This window comes from Tiliqua scincoides, chromosome 2, assembly GCF_035046505.1.
Source record: "Tiliqua scincoides isolate rTilSci1 chromosome 2, rTilSci1.hap2, whole genome shotgun sequence".
NCBI lineage: Eukaryota > Metazoa > Chordata > Lepidosauria > Squamata > Scincidae > Tiliqua > Tiliqua scincoides.
In genome coordinates this window covers 221188348-221208939 of record NC_089822.1, presented here as the reverse complement: position 1 = coordinate 221208939, position 20592 = coordinate 221188348, and the positions used below count along the sequence as shown (strand labels likewise).

Here is a 20592-nt window from a genome sequence, read left to right as displayed (position 1 = left end):
ACAACTGCAGGAGAAATGCAGGGAACAACGACAGCCACTCTTTATAGCCTTCATAGATCTCACAAAGGCTTTCGACCTGGTCAGCAGAGACGGCCTCTTCAAGATTCTCCCCAAGATTGGATGTCCACCCAGGCTCCTCAGCATCATCAGATCCTTCCACAAGGACATGAAGGGCACTGTTGTCTTCGATGGCTCCACATCAGACCCTTTTGACATCCGAAGCGGAGTGAAGCAGGGCTGTGTTCTTGCACCAACCTTGTTTGGGATTTTCTTCGCTGTCCTGCTGAAGCAGGCCTTTGGAACTGCAACAGAAGGCATCTATCTCCGGACCAGATCAGACGGAAAGCTCTTCAACCTCTCCAGACTGAGAGCAAAATCCAAAGTCCAGCTGAAATGTCTGCGTGACTTCCTCTTTGCCGACGATGCAGCTGTCACTACCCACTCTGCCAAAGATCTCCAGCAGCTCATGGATCGTTTTAGCAAGGCCTGCCAAGATTTTGGACTGACAATCAGCCTGAAGAAAACACAGGTCATGGTTCAGGATGTGGACTCACCTCCCTGCATTACAATCTCTGAGCATGAACTGGAGGTTGTCCATGACTTTGTGTACCTTGGCTCAACGATCTCCGACACTCATTCTCTCGATGCCGAGCTAAACAGGCGCATCGGTAAAGCAGCTACCACGTTTTCCAGACTCACAAAGAGAGTCTGGTCCAACAAGAAGCTGACGGAACATACCAAGATCCAGGTCTACAGAGCTTGCGTCCTGAGTACACTTCTGTACTGCAGCGAGTCATGGACTCTTCGCCCACAACAGGAGAGGAAACTGAGCGCTTTCCACATGCGCTGCCTCCGACGCATCCTCGGCATCACCTGGCAGGACAAAGTTCCAAACAACACAGTCCTGGAACGTGCTGGAATCCCTAGCATGTATTCACTGCTGAAACAGAGACGCCTGCGTTGGCTTGGTCATGTCGTGAGAATGGATGATGGCCGGATCCCAAAGGATCTCCTCTATGGAGAACTCGTGCAAGGAAAGCGCCCTACAGGTAGACCACAGCTGCGATACAAGGACATCTGCAAGAGGGATCTGAAGGCCTTAGGGATGGACCTCAACAAGTGGGAAACCCTGGCCTCTGAGCGGCCCGCTTGGAGGCAGGCTGTGCAGCATGGCCTTTCCCAGTTTGAAGAGACACTTTGCCAACAGTCTGAGGCTAAGAGGCAAAGAAGGAAGGCCCATAGCCAGGGAGACAGACCAGGGACAGACTGCACTTGCTCCCGGTGTGGAAGGGATTGTCACTCCCGGATTGGCCTTTTCAGCCACACTAGACGCTGTGCCAGAACCACCTTTCAGAGCGCGATACCATAGTCTTTCGAGACTGAAGGTTGCCAATATACATTTCAACTGTCAGACAAACACCAGCAGTTTGCATTAAACAGACACTGTCTGTAGATCAAGACCACAGACTTAACATTCTGTACTATAGCTGTCTCATCAGAAATTTACTACTTGTGCTATAAAGCATGCATTATGGTGACATGCAAGAAAAATGACCTGCTTAGTGGGGTGTTGGATCATGCCCTACAAGTTTGCTATTTGACAAACCACTACATAAAGGTGTTGATGGGCCCCAGGTCAGTCAGAAAGTATCCTGAAGGCATTATAATCACCCACTGCTTACCTACAAAGGAGATATTGTAATGGAACTTGCCAGTAAAAAAATAATTAGGACAAAGTTACACCCATAAACTAGAAGTTATTACCCCTGAAAGTTTCAGGCAACGGTAAATGTGCCTGTAGAGGTTTAGCAGCAGATTCAACAAGTCAGAGCTTGCAATGACAGTTTCAGTGCAAATTACAGCAGGAACACTTAACAATTTCAAACTTGCCTAATATGCTGTGAGTTCAGACACTCTAACCATCAATAAGTATCCAAATTCAGCACATGGAGTTATTTATTGGATTAGTTTCAAGTTCCATGACTAACTCCTGGAAGCTTTGACAGTATTCCTAAATCCACTTGTCAGGACAATGCCTCAAAATGAAATGGAGCTTCCAAGGATACATAACCCACTAATAAATCAGCAGTGTCTGCAGTACAGGAGTTTAAAAGTTGATTAGCTAGTGCCACTCTGTGGGGAAACTTAGTCACATTCACTGTGGACTATAGGAGACTTAGAAATCAACCTTGGCTTTTGAAAATACATGTTCTATGTATTCACTGCCAGCAAAAGATGCTGAATTTGCTCAAACACTACCAATATCTAGGGGGTGAATAAACCTCTACAACATGTGAATCTACATTTGATTTGATGTGACTAGTTCACATCACTGAGTGACTGTGTTTTAACGTGGAACAGCCCAGTAGGAGCCATTCTAAGATCTACGACTTTTGTTTTGCAAAAGTTGCATGATTCCTGCCTGTCTGGAATTCTGGAGAGTCGCTGCCAGTTTAGATACTACTGAGCCAGGTAGACCAGTGGTGTGACATGGTACAAGAAGCTTCATATATTCAGTGTGGGGTGCTGTTCAATTCCGTTTGCCTACACAATCATGGATTCCAAGGCTGTTAACAGATGTTCTGACATTAAACCAATGGCACTTCACATTCTTGTATGACCCCCAAACTATGAAGTAAAATAAATGGTGTACAATGGTCAGCTCCCTCCATAAAGTGCATTGATGAGCATAAAAGTGCCAGTGAAACCTATGCTTGTGCCTATGATTGGTATCCTTTGCCATTAGAGAGGTAGAATCATTCTTTTCAGTCCATCTGATGCACAGATGATATCAATTTTCACAGGCTAGAGACAGGGTCCATAAAGTAGTGGGGAGAAACTGCACACCATGGCTTCCTGGTGATGAAAGAGAGTAGGGCTTTCCTTTCTTCTGGGGCACAGAAGGGGATACAACGGTAGGAATCTATACATCTCTTTTGGAGAACAGGCAGCATAACCAATCTCTCTTTTTGGTATGGAAAAACCACCCTATCACAGTTACCAGTCAAGGTCAAAAATATGCTCCTGCTTCTATCAGATTCTACAGCAGTAGCCACAGCAAATACAGAAAGTCTTGTAGCACCTTAAATCGAGTGAGTAAAAATGAGAGTGAAGCATACACAAAGAGTGCAGAGAGAGAAAAAAAAGATACAAATAATGTGGTCAAACGGCCATGAAATTCAAGAGCTATAGTCTGTGACAACTCTTTGTAAAACAAATGCGTACAAGATATGTAGTGAACCTCTCACAACTGCATACACTGCATACATTTAAGCTTCTACATGGAATTGTCAGTCTTGCATTTCACAACGATTTGGCCATCCATTTTAAATTTCTGTCAATACCACAATAACAGATTCTCTTCCTCACATTTCCTAACATTTTAATATGAAACTGAAGGTTAAGGCAGTCAAAACCAAAGTGAAGGGAGAATTCTTGTCATTCATGTGAAACTATTGTACAAACGAGGGTAAAGAAGATTTAAAATTGAAATGTGGAAGCTCCTTGGAAAGATAAAAAATGGCCTCAACACTAAAGACTCATTTTCATTACCATCTAGCCACAAACATCAAATCCATGTCAATTTAATTTATTTAGCTCTCTCTGATACATCATGAACATAACCACAGAGATGACCATTTGTACAGCAATTACAGAGCCCATCTTGCAACCAGCACACACGAAAAGCACCAGACTAGATCCCAGAGCAGTCCAATCATTATCATATTGTTTTGCTTTCATTCTGCACAAACTGTCTAGAAACGGAGCCAGTACATGGCACTGCGGATACGGTTGTAGTCTGGAAGCTGTTCAATAGGACCTGAAAGAAAAGAGAGTTGGTCATTTGAAACATGGCAGAGAAACTCTTGGCAACATTTCAGTCCCACCGTTCTCTAATCAACACTACCACTAATAAGGTCTTAAACACAAAGTGAAGCTTTACTGGACTCCTATAAATGTTTCTAAGTTCATCTGTAACAATGAGTCTCTGTTCTAGCCTTCCTCAACATCCCCAATTTCCATTGTATGAATTCAGCAACAGAACAAAATCCTAGTCTTGAAGGGGTCTCAGACAAGGTGGGATTTTGGGGGGATTTTGTTGACTCCCCGTTTTGTCTGGAAGCTTCCCTCCAAAGAGCTTTGCTTTGAAGGCTCAGACTGAACCTTAATTAGAGTTGGGTGTGATAGGGAAATCACTAGCTGTTTTAGCTACACAAGCTGCTCAGGCAGGTTTTTCTAGGAAAATGTTTCCTTGGCTGGCAGACAAAGATGCAGGAGGATTGCTACAAAGAGTCAGACGAACTGCTAGTGTTGTATCAACGAATATGATGCTAGAAGACAATGTTTCGAACACACATTGACAGAGCCTGACACAACTTTAATTATAGCTTCTGTGCAACAATCACATTAGAAGAGTGGCAAACAGCTTGGTTACTACTGTTTTAGCACTCAGACTCAACTATTTGCCAAAGTGCAGTCACTAATTGGGTTGCTTCAAGATTAGCTGTGCCAAAACATAGTTTAAGCAAAGCAGAAGCACAAACAAGACAGGCTGCTTTACAAAAACCTTCAAGTAACCAAGTACATCTCTTATGGAAGCAGTTACCGATGGCACTCACTGTTTTTTCACTTTCCAAGCAGTAGGCTATACACAAGGCCTAGCCACTTACCCACTGCTGCAACAGCTGGGCATTTGTCATAGAAGTATTTGCTGCAGACCTCCCGCACAGTCCTGGCATCAACCTCCTAGAAGAAGGTTCAGAGAAAAGCAGAGTGTGTCACACTTCAAACAAACAGTACAGCCAGAGGCTTTACTTTTTCACAGCACAGTAGTATGCCAGCCAAGGCTGTGTGCAGAAGTGAGCAAAACACAAGTTGCAATTGATTTCATCTCGCTAGACCCTTTGTAAGAAAGCCTGAGCTACGAGGGTGCAGGGTGTGTGGGTTGCACCGGGTGATGTGCACAGGAGTGAGAGAGAGAGACAGACAGACAGACACACACCACTACTGGCCAAAAAATTTTTAATCTTGGTATTTTGAATAATACCATCATTTTATATATCATTCAATGCATAATTTCATGCAGAATGCAATGAAACAAACCACAATGAAATATCTCTATCAAGTTATAGTCAGAAACCCAGTGAAGGGCAGCATGATGGTGCATCACCATGCCTGCTGCCCAGAGCTTTGTCCCACCCCCTTCATGGGAAGAGGTCCATCATGGGGGTGAAGCACTGGTCTCCCACACCAGGTGATGCAAATCCTAGTGATGCCACTATGGGTATGCACAAAATGTGTTTGAGCTAGGGTCAAATTCTCAAAGAACAGAGTGTAATTAAGTAGTGGGCAAATGCTTACGTTTCTTTTATGGACATTTAAGAACAGGGCATTACCATTCCATGGTGCACATGTTTTAGTTAGAAGAAACATCTTTGCAGATAACCCAGGCTTTCAAAGTATTATGTCCCCAAAATATCAAAATGTGAGCACACCCAAAAAAATTAACTCCATCTTTCAAAAGCTAGTAATGCTTACAGATGCTCTGGCATCCCATTCTTCCAGAGATATTCGATGTCCATATTTCAACAGATGGCTTCCAATAGCCTCACAGACAGGAGTGGTACCTGGAAAACATCAGTCTATCAGCAGATACTGGGCAGCCCAATCCTGAGCTCCCAGCGCCCAGGGCTGCAGCAGCGCTGAAAATGGCCACTGCTGCATGCTGCACAGCTCTCAGGCACCACCGGCAGCCCCTCAGGGGAAGGGGACTTTTGTCCCCTTCCCCCAGGTAAGCTGAGCAGCCCCACAATGGGGCACTCAATTCCACAGTGACCCTTGGATTAGCATAGAATTTTGAGCCTCTGGTGGAGCATCCCGCCTCCCTCTTGAAATGTCCATGAAATACCACTGCCAAAGCAAAGTTAGCCAAGTTCAAGCATTTCCCTTCGGTATGCTTGAACTTTCTTTTATTCTCCCCCCTCCGGGTCTCCGCCTGGGATGGTGGCAGTGGAAAGAAACTACCCGATTCCTCCTCATTTGGCTGCTGGTCCCTTTTCAGTTTAGCAGAAACCAGTGCATGAGCAAAATATCCCTGAACCAAGATACTAAAGCCAATTGACTAAATAACAGGACCAGATCAGCCTGTCTAGAATTTAAACATACCATGTAATTCAGACTTTAGTCCAGAGAGGAAACAGGAACAGCAAGAAACACGACACAAGCTTCATTTGCAGCATGCTTACCACAAGGGACAAAACTCAGCCACCAGCTCAGAAGGCACACAGACAGAGTTGCCCAAACTAAGAGAGATCCCTACCATCTAGTTGAGCTGCCAAGGTGCTTCTAAGAACTTTTTTGGCTCTCTTCACCTCACTGTCAGTCACACTGGTGCAGATGCGCATCCTGCACAGGAAGCAGAATTAGGGAATAGATGTCAAGCAAATGCCACCCCCTTTCTGACAACAGCCCCTTCCCTGCACTTGTTACATAGCTTCAAAACTAAGTCTTTACTCAGTTTTCTCATAGGCCGGTGTGTTCTGAGAGAATAGCTGCAAACAGGCCAGGTTCACTAACTCAGTGAGCCTAAAGCAAGAAGGGTCATACAGCATATGCACAGGAGGACAGGGTAAAGCAGAATTAATACTGTGAGGGCTGATTTACAAGTATCGCTACTTCAATAGTCTTTGTACTCCCAAGGGTAAGAAACACAACTGGGATTAAAAAAACAACAAAGCATTCTATAACCTGCTAACAATTCTAGCAGCAAAACCTCTACTTTCACGATCCTTGTTCTGATATAGGCTTCCTCCTCTAGTTTTTTGTTGTCACAATCTAAGCTGCCCCAAATACGGATACATATGCGTTGCACTAACTCACCTAATTTTTCCTGATTATATAGGCTTCCATGGTACAGTTTTTAATGTTCTGGGCTGCTTTTAAACATAATTAATGTGGATGACATAAGAACATAAAAAGAGCCATGCTGGATCAGGCCCAGGGACCATCCAGTCCAGCTTCCTGTAACTCACAGCAGCCCACGAGATGCCTCAGGTAGCACACAAGATCACAAGATACTTGCATCTCACTGCCACTCCCTTGTATCTGGCATTCTATTAACCCTTGTACCCTCCAATGAAAATATCAGATTGCACTTGGGTTTAACTTGGGCCACTTTATTAAGGTGATCAATTTTTAAAGCATGAAACTTACTGAACACAACTTCCCTCCCTTGCCAGTCTGAGGTAGACAAAAAATAACTGCCATCCACAACCAATTCGGGTGACAGAAAATTCCTAGCTGGCCTTCCTGATGAGCAACTAGCTAAAATAGGCTGTACATACCAACCATGGCTTGTAACCTGTGATGGAATTTTCCTCCAGAAATCTGTCCGATTCCCTTTTAAGGCCAGATGCCATCACCACATCCTGTGGCAAGGAGTTCCACAGGCTAATTACACAGTGGATAAAGAAATATTTTCTTTTGTCTGTTCTAACTTTCCTGACACTCAATTTTAGTGGATGTCCCCTAGTTCTGGTGTTGTGAGAGAGAGAAAAGAGCATCCCTCTATCCACTATATCCATCCCATGCATAATTTTATGTGTCTCAATCATGTCCCCCCTCAGGCGCCTCTTTTCTAGACTGAAGAGTCTCAAATGCTGTAGACATTCCTCATAAGGGAGGTGCCCCAGCCCAGTAAGCACCTGTTACATGACTCACATCTATAACCCATCTAGAGCATAGACTGCTTTCTAAATCTACAAATACAATGCCTAATACAATACGTATTACTTTTTCTTACCTATGGTCCCCTGAGATTTTCAAGGAAACAGAAATGTCATAGGTAGACAGCAGAAGGTAAATTTTGTAAGGTCCCGTCCAGATTTACCGCTTGCAAAACTAGCTATGCATAAGTTACCTTGCAGTGTATCAACTGCTGGAAGAGAACAAGTTAGTAATGAAGTCACACTCACCATTCACCCTGGGCAAAATGCAATGTGTCTTCAACATTCATTGTATCAGTAGCGTAACAGAAACCAAAGAGACTTGTGTCAGAATAGCAAGCTTTGAAGGTTTGGAAGTTCTGACATAGCTTGTTCTCCACGGCAATTGTAGCCAACCTGCTAGATTGATTCTGTAAATAAATAATTATGATTCATTATGCCACTCAATTCCCTCAGAGAACAGTAAGTGGTCAAGATTAAGGAAGCCAAAAATGCAGACATAATACATTGCTTATAGTGATAATGGATGAACATATCTTGTACTCTATGGCAGAACTGCCTCATGTGGATGCAGTGAAAATGTAAAGATGAAAACCAATGGGGTCAGATAAACATTTAATGGAAGGAGGAAGCAGGTGGGCCTATGGGCAGGCAGGGAGTGGGAGGTGGCACCAGGACCCAGCAGTTCTGCCAGATCCTAGCCCCCATTCCTGGGCAGTACAGAGTAGCTCCAGGCTGCTTGGACCCGCACCACCTCATCAGGTGGCACAGTTCCAAGAAGACCCATTGGGGCTGCTGTGGCTCTCCCCAGATTAAGGGGAAAAGCTTACCCTTGCCCCTGGCTGAGCAACAGTCAGCCCCAAACATGCTATGGATACAGTGCAGGCCCACTGGGCTGCCTGTTCTAGTGCAAATTAGGATTGTGCTGTGAGTAGTTCATCTGAATCAGACCACTTTTCTATTACTGACTATCCTGATAAGCAGCAGCTCTACAAGTTTTCAAAAGATGATCCTTCCCAGCCAAACTACCTGAGAACTTGGGTGTTGAGCCTGGGGATTCTCTGTGCCAGGAATGTGCTCTCTTGCTGAGCAATATCCCTTGCATCTACCTTTCCTTTGCTTGTCCAAGACATCAAGGAACACATTCTCAAGATTATATTCATATTGCTTATCAATGTAAAACATACAGTATGGTGTTCTATTCTCAACAGTCTAATTGGATTTTTCAAGCGCATGAGGAGAGCACAGACAGCCATGATAGAGGCAAATGTTTTCCTGCTTCCACACTATCATAACTGGCCAGAGAACCTGAATACTGACCTCCTCAATCACTGTACCAAGAGTGGTGCTACACCTTCCCATTTGGTAAAGTGGTTGTTAACACTAAAGGTCAATGGAGCAAACTGTGTTTTACAAAATGCTTTGAGTTCTCCCCTTAGGACCAGACCAGTAGTCTTACATTCCCCAACCTTCCATATATCTGCCAACCTCAACACAAAAGACTAGAATCATTATCCATAAAAGTCATCATTATCTGACAGTGATAGATTTGAGGAAACTCACTGTGACCACCACATCAACTTAAGGAAACATTCTCACATTTGCCAAGTTCATATGCAATGTTCTATGTGGTGGACCTTACCCAACCACCTTAAAGCAGTGGTTCCCAATCTTTAGGGTCCTGCAGACCACTGAGGCAAAAACTGGAATTGTTATGGATTACATGTGGTGCCAGCTGTAGGTGATCTATACACCAATGCCAGCTGTGAGCAAGCATCTCCCAAGTGAGCTTTCCCTCACGTACACCCCCCCAGACTCCCCCCAATTTCAGTGTCAGATGCAGACAGTCCCTTCTCCACCCTCTCTGATGGCTCCTGAGGGAGTGCTTGCTTGGCAAGATGCTGGAAGTGATCAAAGGTCATTTTCTTCCCAAGACCTCACAGACCAATTCTCAGTGTCTTGTGGGTCACTTGTGGTCCAGAGACCACAGGTTGGGAACCAGTGCCTTAAAGCCATACAAAATGGTAAGCATGTGGGAAGAGAATCCATCCCAGGTAACATAAAATAAATATTCGAGGCTCTTAAAAGTCTTACCTTGCCACCACCAAATGTAATATCATAGTGTCCAATAACTGAGTTAGCTACCAGAAGGGGAATATTGTCTGGACTGCTCCAGCCTGGCCCCTCCACTGCAATAGCAACATGGGCCAGAGGCAAGGCATCATCTCTGACTTGGATCTGAAAAAAGTAGAGGTGAGAAAGGGAATGTACAGAGCACAGTTAAGATCTTTTCTGCAGATAGATTAAGATTATTTCTTTCACCTGCCCAAGTTATTCCAAACTTCAATTTCATATTTAATTAAAATATTATTATTCCACCTTTCAATAAAAATATTTAAGACAGTTGAAACTTAATTGTAGGGACTGTGGTTGTTCATCATTATGCCCGCTGCTGAGACAGCATGGAGTTCAGGGGGAAGACAAGCAGCAGAAGGAAGAGCATGCATGATTCCTTGGCTTGCTCTGAATCCCTAAGCCATCAGCAGGTTTCAGCAATAAATAAACTGTGTCCAATTGTAATAAGCTATATGAATCATGCCTCTAAAAGACTGCACTGTGCTCAGCTATCTCAGGTTTTAAAGTTCATATAACATACAGCAGCTTCTTATAACAGTTTGTTCAAACAAAAAGATTTTCGCAATAAGTGCAGATCTCAGAAGAGAATTCAAGACTGGAACACAATTTGCTACAACTAAGGTCTTGAGAAGCCATTTGATTGCTATGACTGTACAAAACACCTAAGGAAAACCCATACCCAACTAATGTTGAAATTCACATTCTATCTGCCGAGGATGCAAAGTAGATAACTCTCTACCTCACTTCCAGTGAAGCGGCAGTGTGGAAGAATGGGTACTGCATCATCTTTGTACTCATAGGGAACATTACCAAAATGCTGCTTAGCAAGGTCCACTAGTTCTTTGTGATCAATACCTGCCAAAGAGATAAAAAGGAGTAGCTGATCAGTATTATGACTTCTTCCAAGAAGGAACTATGAAAAAGTTATGTCTAGGCAGCTGCAAGCAACTAAATTAAAACATTATTCCCCAGGACAACTCTGGACAACAGGAGTTAAGCATAGACTATACTCTGTCTCAGCCATTGCTGCATTTTCTGCTCCTGCCTCAAAACTTCTTCCCATATGCTGGCCTCTTCTGAGACTAAGGCCACAAGTATATAATTGTGCATCAGGTCTGACTCTGCATCTTTCTTCAGTGAAGGTCACCCCATAACTTACATTATGCCATTAGACAACTACTGACCTCCAGCAGCAGCCAGGACCATGCGAGGGGCTTTGAAGTGAGTATCAATGTATTCCACCATATCTGCACGGGTCAAACGTCTAAGTAAAACACAGAAAGAACTTCATAGTTTACAGTAGGTGACTGGGATGACATGCGTTCTGTGGAATGATGTTCAAGTAATATGACAGGCACCTAATGTGCTGTTACCAATAACTCTCTGAATAGTCCCTTTCATGAAAGCGATTTCAGAAATCTAGCTTTATTGTCAAGTTTATTATACAGCCATTTTGAACATTCTAAAGTGCTAAATAAGTGTGAATTATCATTTAAACCCAACTCCATAGCAACCAAATATCATTAAGTTATGACAGTGGTTCTCAAACTCTCTGCGATTGCTCCGCATCCACTTTCCCTGCTGCGGGGAGCCCTGCCAGAAGTCGTGCTGGGCTCCCCACACCCTGGGGAGGCTGCAGGAGGCTTGGATAAGTGCACCCAAGCCCATGCAGCCCCCTGAGCGGCGTGATCCTGGGGATCGCACCGCTGCCTTCCCCCACCTCTAGGCTGTCCCCACCCCTTAAGGGGGCAGAGACCAGGGCCCTCAGGCTGGGGTGTCGCGATGCCCCAGTTTGAATAGCACTGAGTTATGACATTCAAGCACTCCTGCTTTAAGCCATTTCTGCCCAATGTTGCATATACGCAACAGGGATCTAATGTGTACCTTGTGGGCTGGGCAGAAATGGGTTAAGAACCCTGGTGAACCTACACGCCTTCCATACTCAAAAGTAGTTGCAGTTAGTATGCTCAGTTCCTATAGCAATCCATGGGACTAAAGCCCAGAGGGCTCTAGCTAACATTTGAGTCACAAGGAAACAGAAACAAATGGCTGTCACTTTTTACTATGAACAGAGAAGACAAAATTCAGTTTTTTATTTTCATTAATTTCCCACTGTTAAGGCTCTTGTTTGCTATATTTAACCCTGTATCCCATTATCTACAGAGTTTCTTAATTTGAAGTAAATGCAACCTAAGAGAAAAGAACCCCAGAGTGCCTTACTTTGCATTTGCTGTTGTTCCTTCAACAGTCTGACTCAAAGCAGTGCCTTGATAAGCGGTGGCATGAAGATAATCAAAGAGAACATCGGACAAGCTGCCATCAATTTCTTTCATCTCCTGAAGAATGACGTTTCGCTCCTTCTCTATTTGTGAATCTTCCAGGCTGCAGTTCTGTATTACATCAGCCAGAATCTCTACCGCTAAAAAAGACACATTGAATAATGCCTTCAGGCTAGAATGACTGGAGGAAAACATTCCTGGATAAGAGATGAATCTAAACTCAAACAGATTTACAGCCTCGCAAAGTTAAAACACAGCAAACTCCTCTGCATCATCATAATGAAAAACAGGACTTATGCTTACCTCTGTAGGCTGATTACACTCACTCTTTTGCATTTCCTTTCCAAAGGGAGATTGGCTCTAAATTTCCATGTTCTTATTTTTCCATCCCATACATTTTTCACCCAAGAAAATTGCTTTCCATATGGACCTTGGGAATCCATTCAAACACTTAAATTACCCAAATTTTACATCTCTTGTTAATCATCAGCATCATTTGGGCTAATTTTGGTCACCTGAAAGCAATTGCTTTGTGACAGCAATTCGGTAACTGTTTGTCCAGTCCTGGGCTGTCTTCTGAAACATACATAGCCTAGGCTGCCAAGAGCTAATCAAGTGGTGAATGCATTGGTGCCACGGAAAATTGCTTTCTGCTGGCTGAAATTAAGCCACCATTTCATTTGGAAGTCCAATTAAGATTGATCCTTCTGCAGACACCAAGGATTACAGTTCTATTCCATGAAAGCAAGTTCAACATGCATAAAAAGAAAGCAACCTCTTCCCCTTCCTCCAATTCAGGAATGCTAAGGAACACAGCTAGTGACACTACCTTTGGGCAAATCCTTGGATAAGGCTTTAATGAAGAAAGCGGTCAGCTCACGAGAGGTGTAACTGTTGAGGTGTGCACCCATGCTCTCCACTTCTTTTTCAAAAGCAGCACCAGGGCGTTTCTTTGTACCCTAAAGAGAAACATGTGGGAAAATTCATGAACTATGTTTGCCTATTGGTAACTAATGTAGTGTTTCAATGTAGTTTCAATGCATGCTGTGATCTTTTTTAGACCTAGAACAGGATACACACTCAAAGAAATAATTTGCTCAACTAGCCAATTTCTCCGAAGTACTAAGAGCTGAGCAATCAAAGGTTATTTAATAAAAATAAATTCTCATCAGAATATTTTAAAGATTTTTATTTCAAACGTTCATTCCCAAGTGGAAAGCACAGCTCAACACATAAGTGTGCATACAAGCAAGATTCACCACACAAAAAGGACATAATAAAAACGATTACATTTTATACCTTTACCACAACAAAATGTTCTTTTTATAGCCATGTTTGACCACTACAGTGATCATTCCATGGTGGTCAACTGAAAAAGTCATGAATCGGACAAAATGCAATGATACAAAAGCTGGTGGAAGCCAGATGAACAACCCACATTGCACTGACACACTGGCTGCACTTGCTGCAGATTCATTTCAAAGTGCTGGCCCTCAAGCTACAAATAATCTGGGCCAGGATACCTTAAGGACTGCCTGAGCCCTCCACTTTGGAGGCCTTGAACACTGGCCCGCCTCTTACTGAAATTTGTCAGGCAGACACTAGGCATAGAGCCTTTTTGGCAATGGTGCCATACATGTGAAATATCCTTCCCTGGAAGATATATTAGCTGCCTTCCTTTGTAGTTTTTAAGCAACAATGTTTATTTTTCTCAGACTTTTGGAAGACATTATTTTTCTAACTGAAGGTTTACTTGCTTAGACTACTAGTTTTATGCATCCTTTCTTTTTATTATTCATTTTTGTGCTTATATTTTTAATGGAGAAATTCAGGGAATACCTTTTTAAAATAAATAAGGTCCAATACTCATGTTACATTTACATGTTACATGTTACAAGGATGCACTGTGACAGAACAGGGAAGATACAACAAGCCCTTGCACATCTCAAAATATATTGAAATTATTTGATAGAGATGATCCAATCAGTGATCTGAAAGCTCTAAAAGTCCCTGCCATCTTTAAAAAGTGAGGCAGTCATAACTTCCAAGCTGGACTAATGCAAGAGTCTCTACATGGTCCTGCCTTTGAAAAGTGCTTAGAAACCTCACCTGGTACAGAAGACACCAATTGGACTACTGAGAGGAGCATGCTAGCAAAAACAACTATCAAAAGCTGTGCTTGTTATCTAAGCATCCAGAGAAGTACAAAGGAATAACTATTAGCTAACTTTAAACATCTGAGATGAAACACAGCCCTGAATAAAAAGTCCCCACCATAAAAAGTATTTAAATATGTGACAACAAAATTATGTTTACTGAAATATGAACCCCTTTTAAAGGATTTTGGGGATGACAATGTTCTGCAACATGCAAACAGATGCCTTGAAAAGAAGATAGCTTGTGCTATCTCACCTCACCTTGAATGCCAAATGTTCTACAAAGTTAGCAACTCCATTGTTCTTCTCATTTTCATAGCGACTTCCTGCTTCAATCCATACACCCACCTAACATAAACACACATTAAACATCAAACCAGCTTTATAGGAAATTGTCTGACATTTAAATAGGCTGCACTGAAAACAAGAATTGCTTCTATTATATGGAGAATCATTACAATGTTAAGTGCCTATTTCAAGCTGTTCCTTGTAATTTACAGTTAACACTTATTATTTAACTAGCGGTACAAACTACAATGGTCATGATAGAGGCAGAGCCTCTCTACTCACTTAGGGCCCAATCCTAAACTTACCCGGTGTTGGTGCTAGGTGCTGTAAACGTGCTGTATAGCATGTTTACGGCACCAGGTGAGTAGGGAGCGCTGGTGCTGGGCTCGCATCAGTCAGACACTGGGCCAAGCACCGGCAAGAGGAGAATGCACCACTGCCGGGGAGGGTAAGTGAGACCACCGGGTGGCAGTGCAGCCTCTGGAATAGGGGAAGGTGGAACCAGGGCAGGGAGGAACCGGGGCAGGAAGGGAGGGGAGGAACTGGAAGGCCTGACACGGGGTTTCTCAAGTTTGCTTTGGTAAAATAGCCAGCGCACACTTGAGAAGCTCCACTGTGGAAGCTCCACTTCCCCCAAGGAGACTCCCAGTGGCTTCCCATTGCCTGCTGTATATAGTGGTACCTGCATTGGCACTGCTGCTCTGGCACTGCTGCTCCAGCAGGAACCAGGAAGCTTAGGATTGGACTGCCCATCTGTTAAAAATCTAAGCAGAAACTTAAAGTACTTTGACCTAAGATAAATCAAGGTTGCAATCCTAAGATCACTTACTAGGGAAGTAAATCCCACTGAATTTGATGGGATGCAGAATCACACTGGGGTGTGGATATACTTAGTTATGCAACAGTCTGGATTTGTCTGGCAATGACCATCTTGTCTTTGTAACTTTGAAAAGGTGACCCATTCTAGTGATAGCTCACAAAAGGACCCACCTTGAAGACTCTTTAGATACTATACTGGCAGAGACTAGTCAACAATATACCCTGCCCACACTGAAAAAAGGTCCAAGGATATATCCAAGACTCCTCTCCACTGGTACACTGAATGGGAAAAATCAGCAGTGAAGAGCAAGCAGCCTTTCAAGAATGTTTGCCATTTTCACTGAAAAATATCTGATTTCACTATATAAGCTGCTTTGTTAACTATTTTATAGAAAAGTGATACACTCTTAATAATAATACATTTCTGAGGAACCTCAGGATTCCACAGAATATAGTTTGAAAACAATTGTCAATGGATCAGCAAAGCAGCCCAAGTATAAATTACAAAAGCACACAGAGATGTATTCTCAGTTGCTGCCTCAATGCTGCAAATATCTTTTCCCTGGAGATGAACAGTTTTTTGAACCAAGAGTAGCAATCATTGAGCATCCAACTTATATTGGTAATTTAATTTGATATTTACATTTTAGGATTTTCTTTTAATGTTTCTTTTAACATTTCTTTTAATGTGATTTACTGTCTCTAAGCTGAGAAACAGCATAAGTTTCTTAGCTTAGCAACCTATGAAGTTTCATGCTTCAATCAAAAAAATTAAACTTTATCTCATTAGGATGTGTATTCAATTAATGGAGACTCTACAAACTTTCAGGAGCTTGTGTTAAACTTACTGTGCAAGTAGACTGGCCAGATTGTTCAGAACCAACCCGGAGGCCATTGTCTAGAGTAGTGACTTGGGTCTCAGGAAGATTATGCAGCACCTGGGCATAGGACGCAGTACTGCCTTTTCTTGTCAGACTCCATAAGACTGGCTAAAGAGATATCTACTGTCAAGTCACAATTCACAGAACAATGTGAAAGTACAAAGATAGTTGGAGGATTAAAAAGTCACATAGTAACATAGAAAGAGAGTCACATAATATCTCACACGTATGAAAAAAAGTTTAATGTACAACAACAGAATTACAGGGACCACTTGATAGCTTTCAAACACCAATCCCTCCCGCACTCCTAATAATATAAGCAAAGGTTTCACATTTTTGCTCACCCCACTTGCTATGGCAAGTGAGCTGAGCCTCAACCTCTTCCCCTCCCATGTTGGAGGGGTGGAGATGATCACTGCAGTTGCACCATGCTTCCTCCCTAGGACAAAGGCTGAGAGGAAAGCTAGAGTGCTTATTTGCTACAATTTGCAAGGAATACCATCAAAATACAGTGGCCAAATTGGCAAGGAGCTTGATTTGATCACTGCATTGCAAGGAGCATCTTGCAAATGCAGAGGCCAACTGGATAAATGCTCACCCCCCTCTTCAGGTGCAAGCAAGATAAGGAAATCAAGGAATTTTTTCTATTTCTCCTTCCTAGTTCCCACAAGGCTTCGGTTGGCTACTACGGTCAGCAAGAAATGTGCCGACTCCTGTATATAAACATTCACAAACAAATCTCCAGTATAGGAAGGAGAGAATCTTCAAGCTCAACCAGAGTTTCATCTTCACTGGACTAGAACAGAGAGAGCTATCAAGCACCATATAAAAAAAATCTTCAGAACATATTTTTTTTGCATACAACTATAAGAAAATCTTAAACAACCACAATCAAGGTGGTTAAGAGTTGAGACTTCTCATCTTTCAAGGCAATCTAAATTAAACCATTTTTTTAACTGTGAGAAAAATGACAAGAATTGTTCAAGTGCTAGCTTCAGAAGGACAAATAAGGAAAGGATTCATATAAAGTGGCAATATAAGCGAACACCTCCCATAAGACATAAGTATCACTACCAGGTTTGTAGGCCTCAATACGCACCCATATCTGCACTTCTCATCTATTTTCTCGGCCAAACACACTGACATTTTATTTTCTCTGCAAGTTGCTTTGTGAACTATTTTGTTGAAAAGCAGTTGGTTGGCAACCTTCAGTCTCGAAAGACTATGGTATAAGCCTACAGCACCTGGTATTCCCAGTCAGTCTCCCATCCAAGTATTAACCAGGCCTGACCCTGCTTAGCTTCCAAGATCAGGCATGTGCAGGGTAACAGTTCATGTATTTGAATTGAGAAATAATTGAAAAGCAGTACATAAATAATAAAGCAGAAGCTAAACTTTGTTGTTGAACGTTGATATAACATAGAAAAGGAATTTGCTTTTGTGTGAGAAGAGGAATGCTTTTCTTTTTTTGCATGAGAAGATGAATGCAGGTAAATAATACTTATCAACTTCAGTTTTTTGTGCATTTAAATCCTTGCATCTATCACTCTGTTAAAATATTTTTTAATGAATTAGCTTTCAACAGATTGTTTAGGACCAAGACTGCAATATTTAATCTGAACTATCTTTGCCACAACCCTGAATCCTGCTTTTCCAACAAAGATTTGCATTTTACCATGCTACACTTAACAGCTGAGATGGTGGTTGCCCCCCCCCCCTTTTCTGGCTTATATCTTTATTGTTTGAAATGTAGGTGTATATGTAGGTGCGGCGGCAGTGAAGAAGGCCAATTCTATGCTTGGGATCATTAGGAAGGGTATTGAGAACAAAACGGCTAACATTATAATGCCGTTGTACAAATCTATGGTAAGGCCACACCTGGAGTATTGTGTCCAGTTCTGGTCGCCGCATCTCAAAAAAGACATAGTGGAAATGGAAAAGGTGCAAAAGAGAGCGACTAAGATGATTACGGGGCTGGGGCACCTTCCTTATGAGGAAAGGCTACGGCGTTTGGGCCTCTTCAGCCTAGAAAAGAGACGCTTGAGGGGGGACATGATTGAGACATACAAAATTATGCAGGGGATGGACAGAGTGGATAGGGAGATGCTCTTTACACTCTCACATAATACCAGAACCAGGGGACATCCACTAAAATTGAGTGTTGGGCGGGTTAGGACAGACAAAAGAAAATATTTCTTTACTCAGCGCGTGGTCGGTCTGTGGAACTCCTTGCCACAGGATGTGGTGCTGGCGTCTAGCCTAGATGCCTTTAAAAGGGGATTGGACGAGTTTCTGGAGGAAAAATCCATTATGGGGTACAAGCCATGATGTGTATGCGCAACCTCCTGATTTTAGAAATGGGTTAAGTCAGAATGCCAGATGTAGGGGAGGGCACCAGGATGAGGTCTCTTGTTATCTGGTGTGCTCCCTGGGGCATTTGGTGGGCCGCTGTGAGATACAGGAAGCTGGACTAGATGGGCCTATGGCCTGATCCAGTGGGGCTGTTCTTATGTTCTTATGTTCTTATATCCTGACCATTCTCAGTCAGCTCACATTTCAGCCTGTTCTCATCATCCTGTGAATCTGCCACAGGTACAACATGACACACATTTATTTTGCACCATAAAAGCAGAAAAAGTTTACACCAGTAGATTGATTACAAGATGACAGCTTCTTCTGACACATCTCATTGCCAATACCAGTGGTGAAACACTGCCTTATCCTAGATACCTTCATGAAAGTTTCATACAACCTGTCAGTATTTCAGAATGTAAGGGGGAGAGGATTAAGTTCTCAAGGCACCATCAAGGAAGATGTGGGTAATTTCTACCAAAGGAGCTATTTGGAACTCTGGCTTGTATGGGATCCCTGCTCTGAACCCCCAAAAGAACCTGTGTTTCTTAACTCTGAACGCAGTACAGGCATGCAGATATTCAGTGGTGAGGGAAAACAGACTGCAGATGCTCAATAACACTTTGTTCATATCCAGTCTAAAGAAATTGGATATGACTAAAAATGAATGCAGGGAGGGGGTTGTAAGGCTTAAGAACATAAAAAGAGCCCTGCTGCAACAGGCCAAAGGCCCATCTAGTCCAGCTTCCTGTATCTCACAGTGGCCCACCAAATGCCTCAGGGAGCACACAAGACAACAGGAGACCTGCATCTTGGTGCCCTCCCTTGCACCTGGTATTCTGAGGTAGCTGACTTCCATGAGGTTTTCCAGACTGAAAAGGCCCAAACGCGGTAGCCTTTCCTGGTAAGGGAAGTGCCCCAGCCCAGGAGTCATCTTAGTCGCTCTCTTCTGCGCCTTCTCCATTTCCACGATGTCCTTTTTGAGATGCAGCGCCAGAAGTGGATGCAATACTCTGGCTGCCCATTCAAGCACTGAGAGGCTCCACAAGAACAGAAGCCCTGCTGGCTCAGGCCAAGGCCTGTCCACAGCAGTCCAGCCTCCAGTGTCTCACAGAGGCCCACCAGGTGCCTCAGGGGCGCACAGGGCGACAGGAGACCTGCACCCTGGAGCCTCCCTGGCATCTGGCATCCACAGGCAGCCTGTCTGTAGAACCAGGAGGCTGCACGTGCCATGCACAGCTTGTAGCAAGCGATAGGCTCCCCCCCCCACATCTGTCCAATCCCCTCTGAAAGGCAGCCAGGCCGGGGCCAGCACCACATCTTGTGGCAAGGAATTCCGCAGGTTAACCACACGATGGGTGAAGAACCTGCCCCCCCAAAGCAGCTACCCCCGGCTCTGGATGCGGGGAGGAGAGGAGGAAGCCTGCAGGGGGCTGTTCTCTCAGCTCCCCTCACTGGCTGCCTCCTACCGGGGAGGGCCGAGGCCGGCCTTGGATGCCGTGACCTTCGCGGCCGCTGTGGACGCGGCTCCTCCCGGTCTCCGCCCGCTGCCGCCGCCCCCTCCAGGCCAGCCCCCCCGCCCCCTCAGAGGCTCAGCCACTCACCGGAGCGCGGGACCCCCGCAGGAGGCCCTGCCTAGCAACACAACCCGCCGCCCGGCACACAGAGGACGAAGCCATCTTGCCGCCTCAGCCCCTCCCCCCGCGACAGCTTGACAGGAGACACGAAAGCGCATGCACCAGGGCGGAGCAAGCGGACAGGAATACGCATGCGCAACCCGATCAACGGAAGCGCTCATGGACGTAATAAGACCCGTATGCAGCTCTCCGGCTAAGACTCCCCAAAGACTAAAGCAGGGGCTGGAGTGACACCCAGCCATCACTTCCAGTACGCATGCGCAAACCCATCAACGTGCGAGCCCATAGAGGTAAAGACCCGTGTGCAGCTCTCCGGCTAA

At 43.9% G+C, this 20592-nt stretch overlaps 1 protein-coding gene across 1 annotated transcript; it reads right to left on the bottom strand.

Annotated features, from left to right (window-relative positions):
* Window positions 1–3573: 3573 nt before the first annotated feature.
* On the bottom strand, window positions 3574–20355 carry UQCRC1 (ubiquinol-cytochrome c reductase core protein 1). The gene is made up of 13 exons (XM_066614648.1): window positions 20240–20355; window positions 16251–16391; window positions 14557–14643; window positions 12969–13098; window positions 12081–12279; window positions 11045–11124; window positions 10600–10715; window positions 9819–9962; window positions 7974–8134; window positions 6320–6405; window positions 5539–5627; window positions 4671–4746; window positions 3574–3820 (listed from the first exon to the last, which is right to left on the bottom strand). The coding sequence occupies exons 1-13, from the start codon at window positions 20312–20314 to the stop codon at window positions 3756–3758; spliced, it is 1449 nt and encodes a 482-aa protein (XP_066470745.1). The 5' UTR covers window positions 20315–20355; the 3' UTR covers window positions 3574–3755.
* Window positions 20356–20592: the final 237 nt, after the last annotated feature.

Excerpts from the sequence above, each read along its gene's own strand:
- UQCRC1 (XM_066614648.1), bottom strand. The coding sequence starts at position 20,314 with ATGGCTTCGTCCTCTGTGTGCCGGGCGGCGGGTTGTGTTGCTAGGCAG. Across the intron at positions 13,099-14,556 it reads TAGAACATTTGGCATTCAAG|GGTACAAAGAAACGCCCTGG; the intron begins GTGAGGTGAGAT and ends GTTTCTCTTTAG. Across the intron at positions 4,747-5,538 it reads AATGGGATGCCAGAGCATCT|GAGGTTGATGCCAGGACTGT; the intron begins GTAAGCATTACT and ends ACCTTCTTCTAG.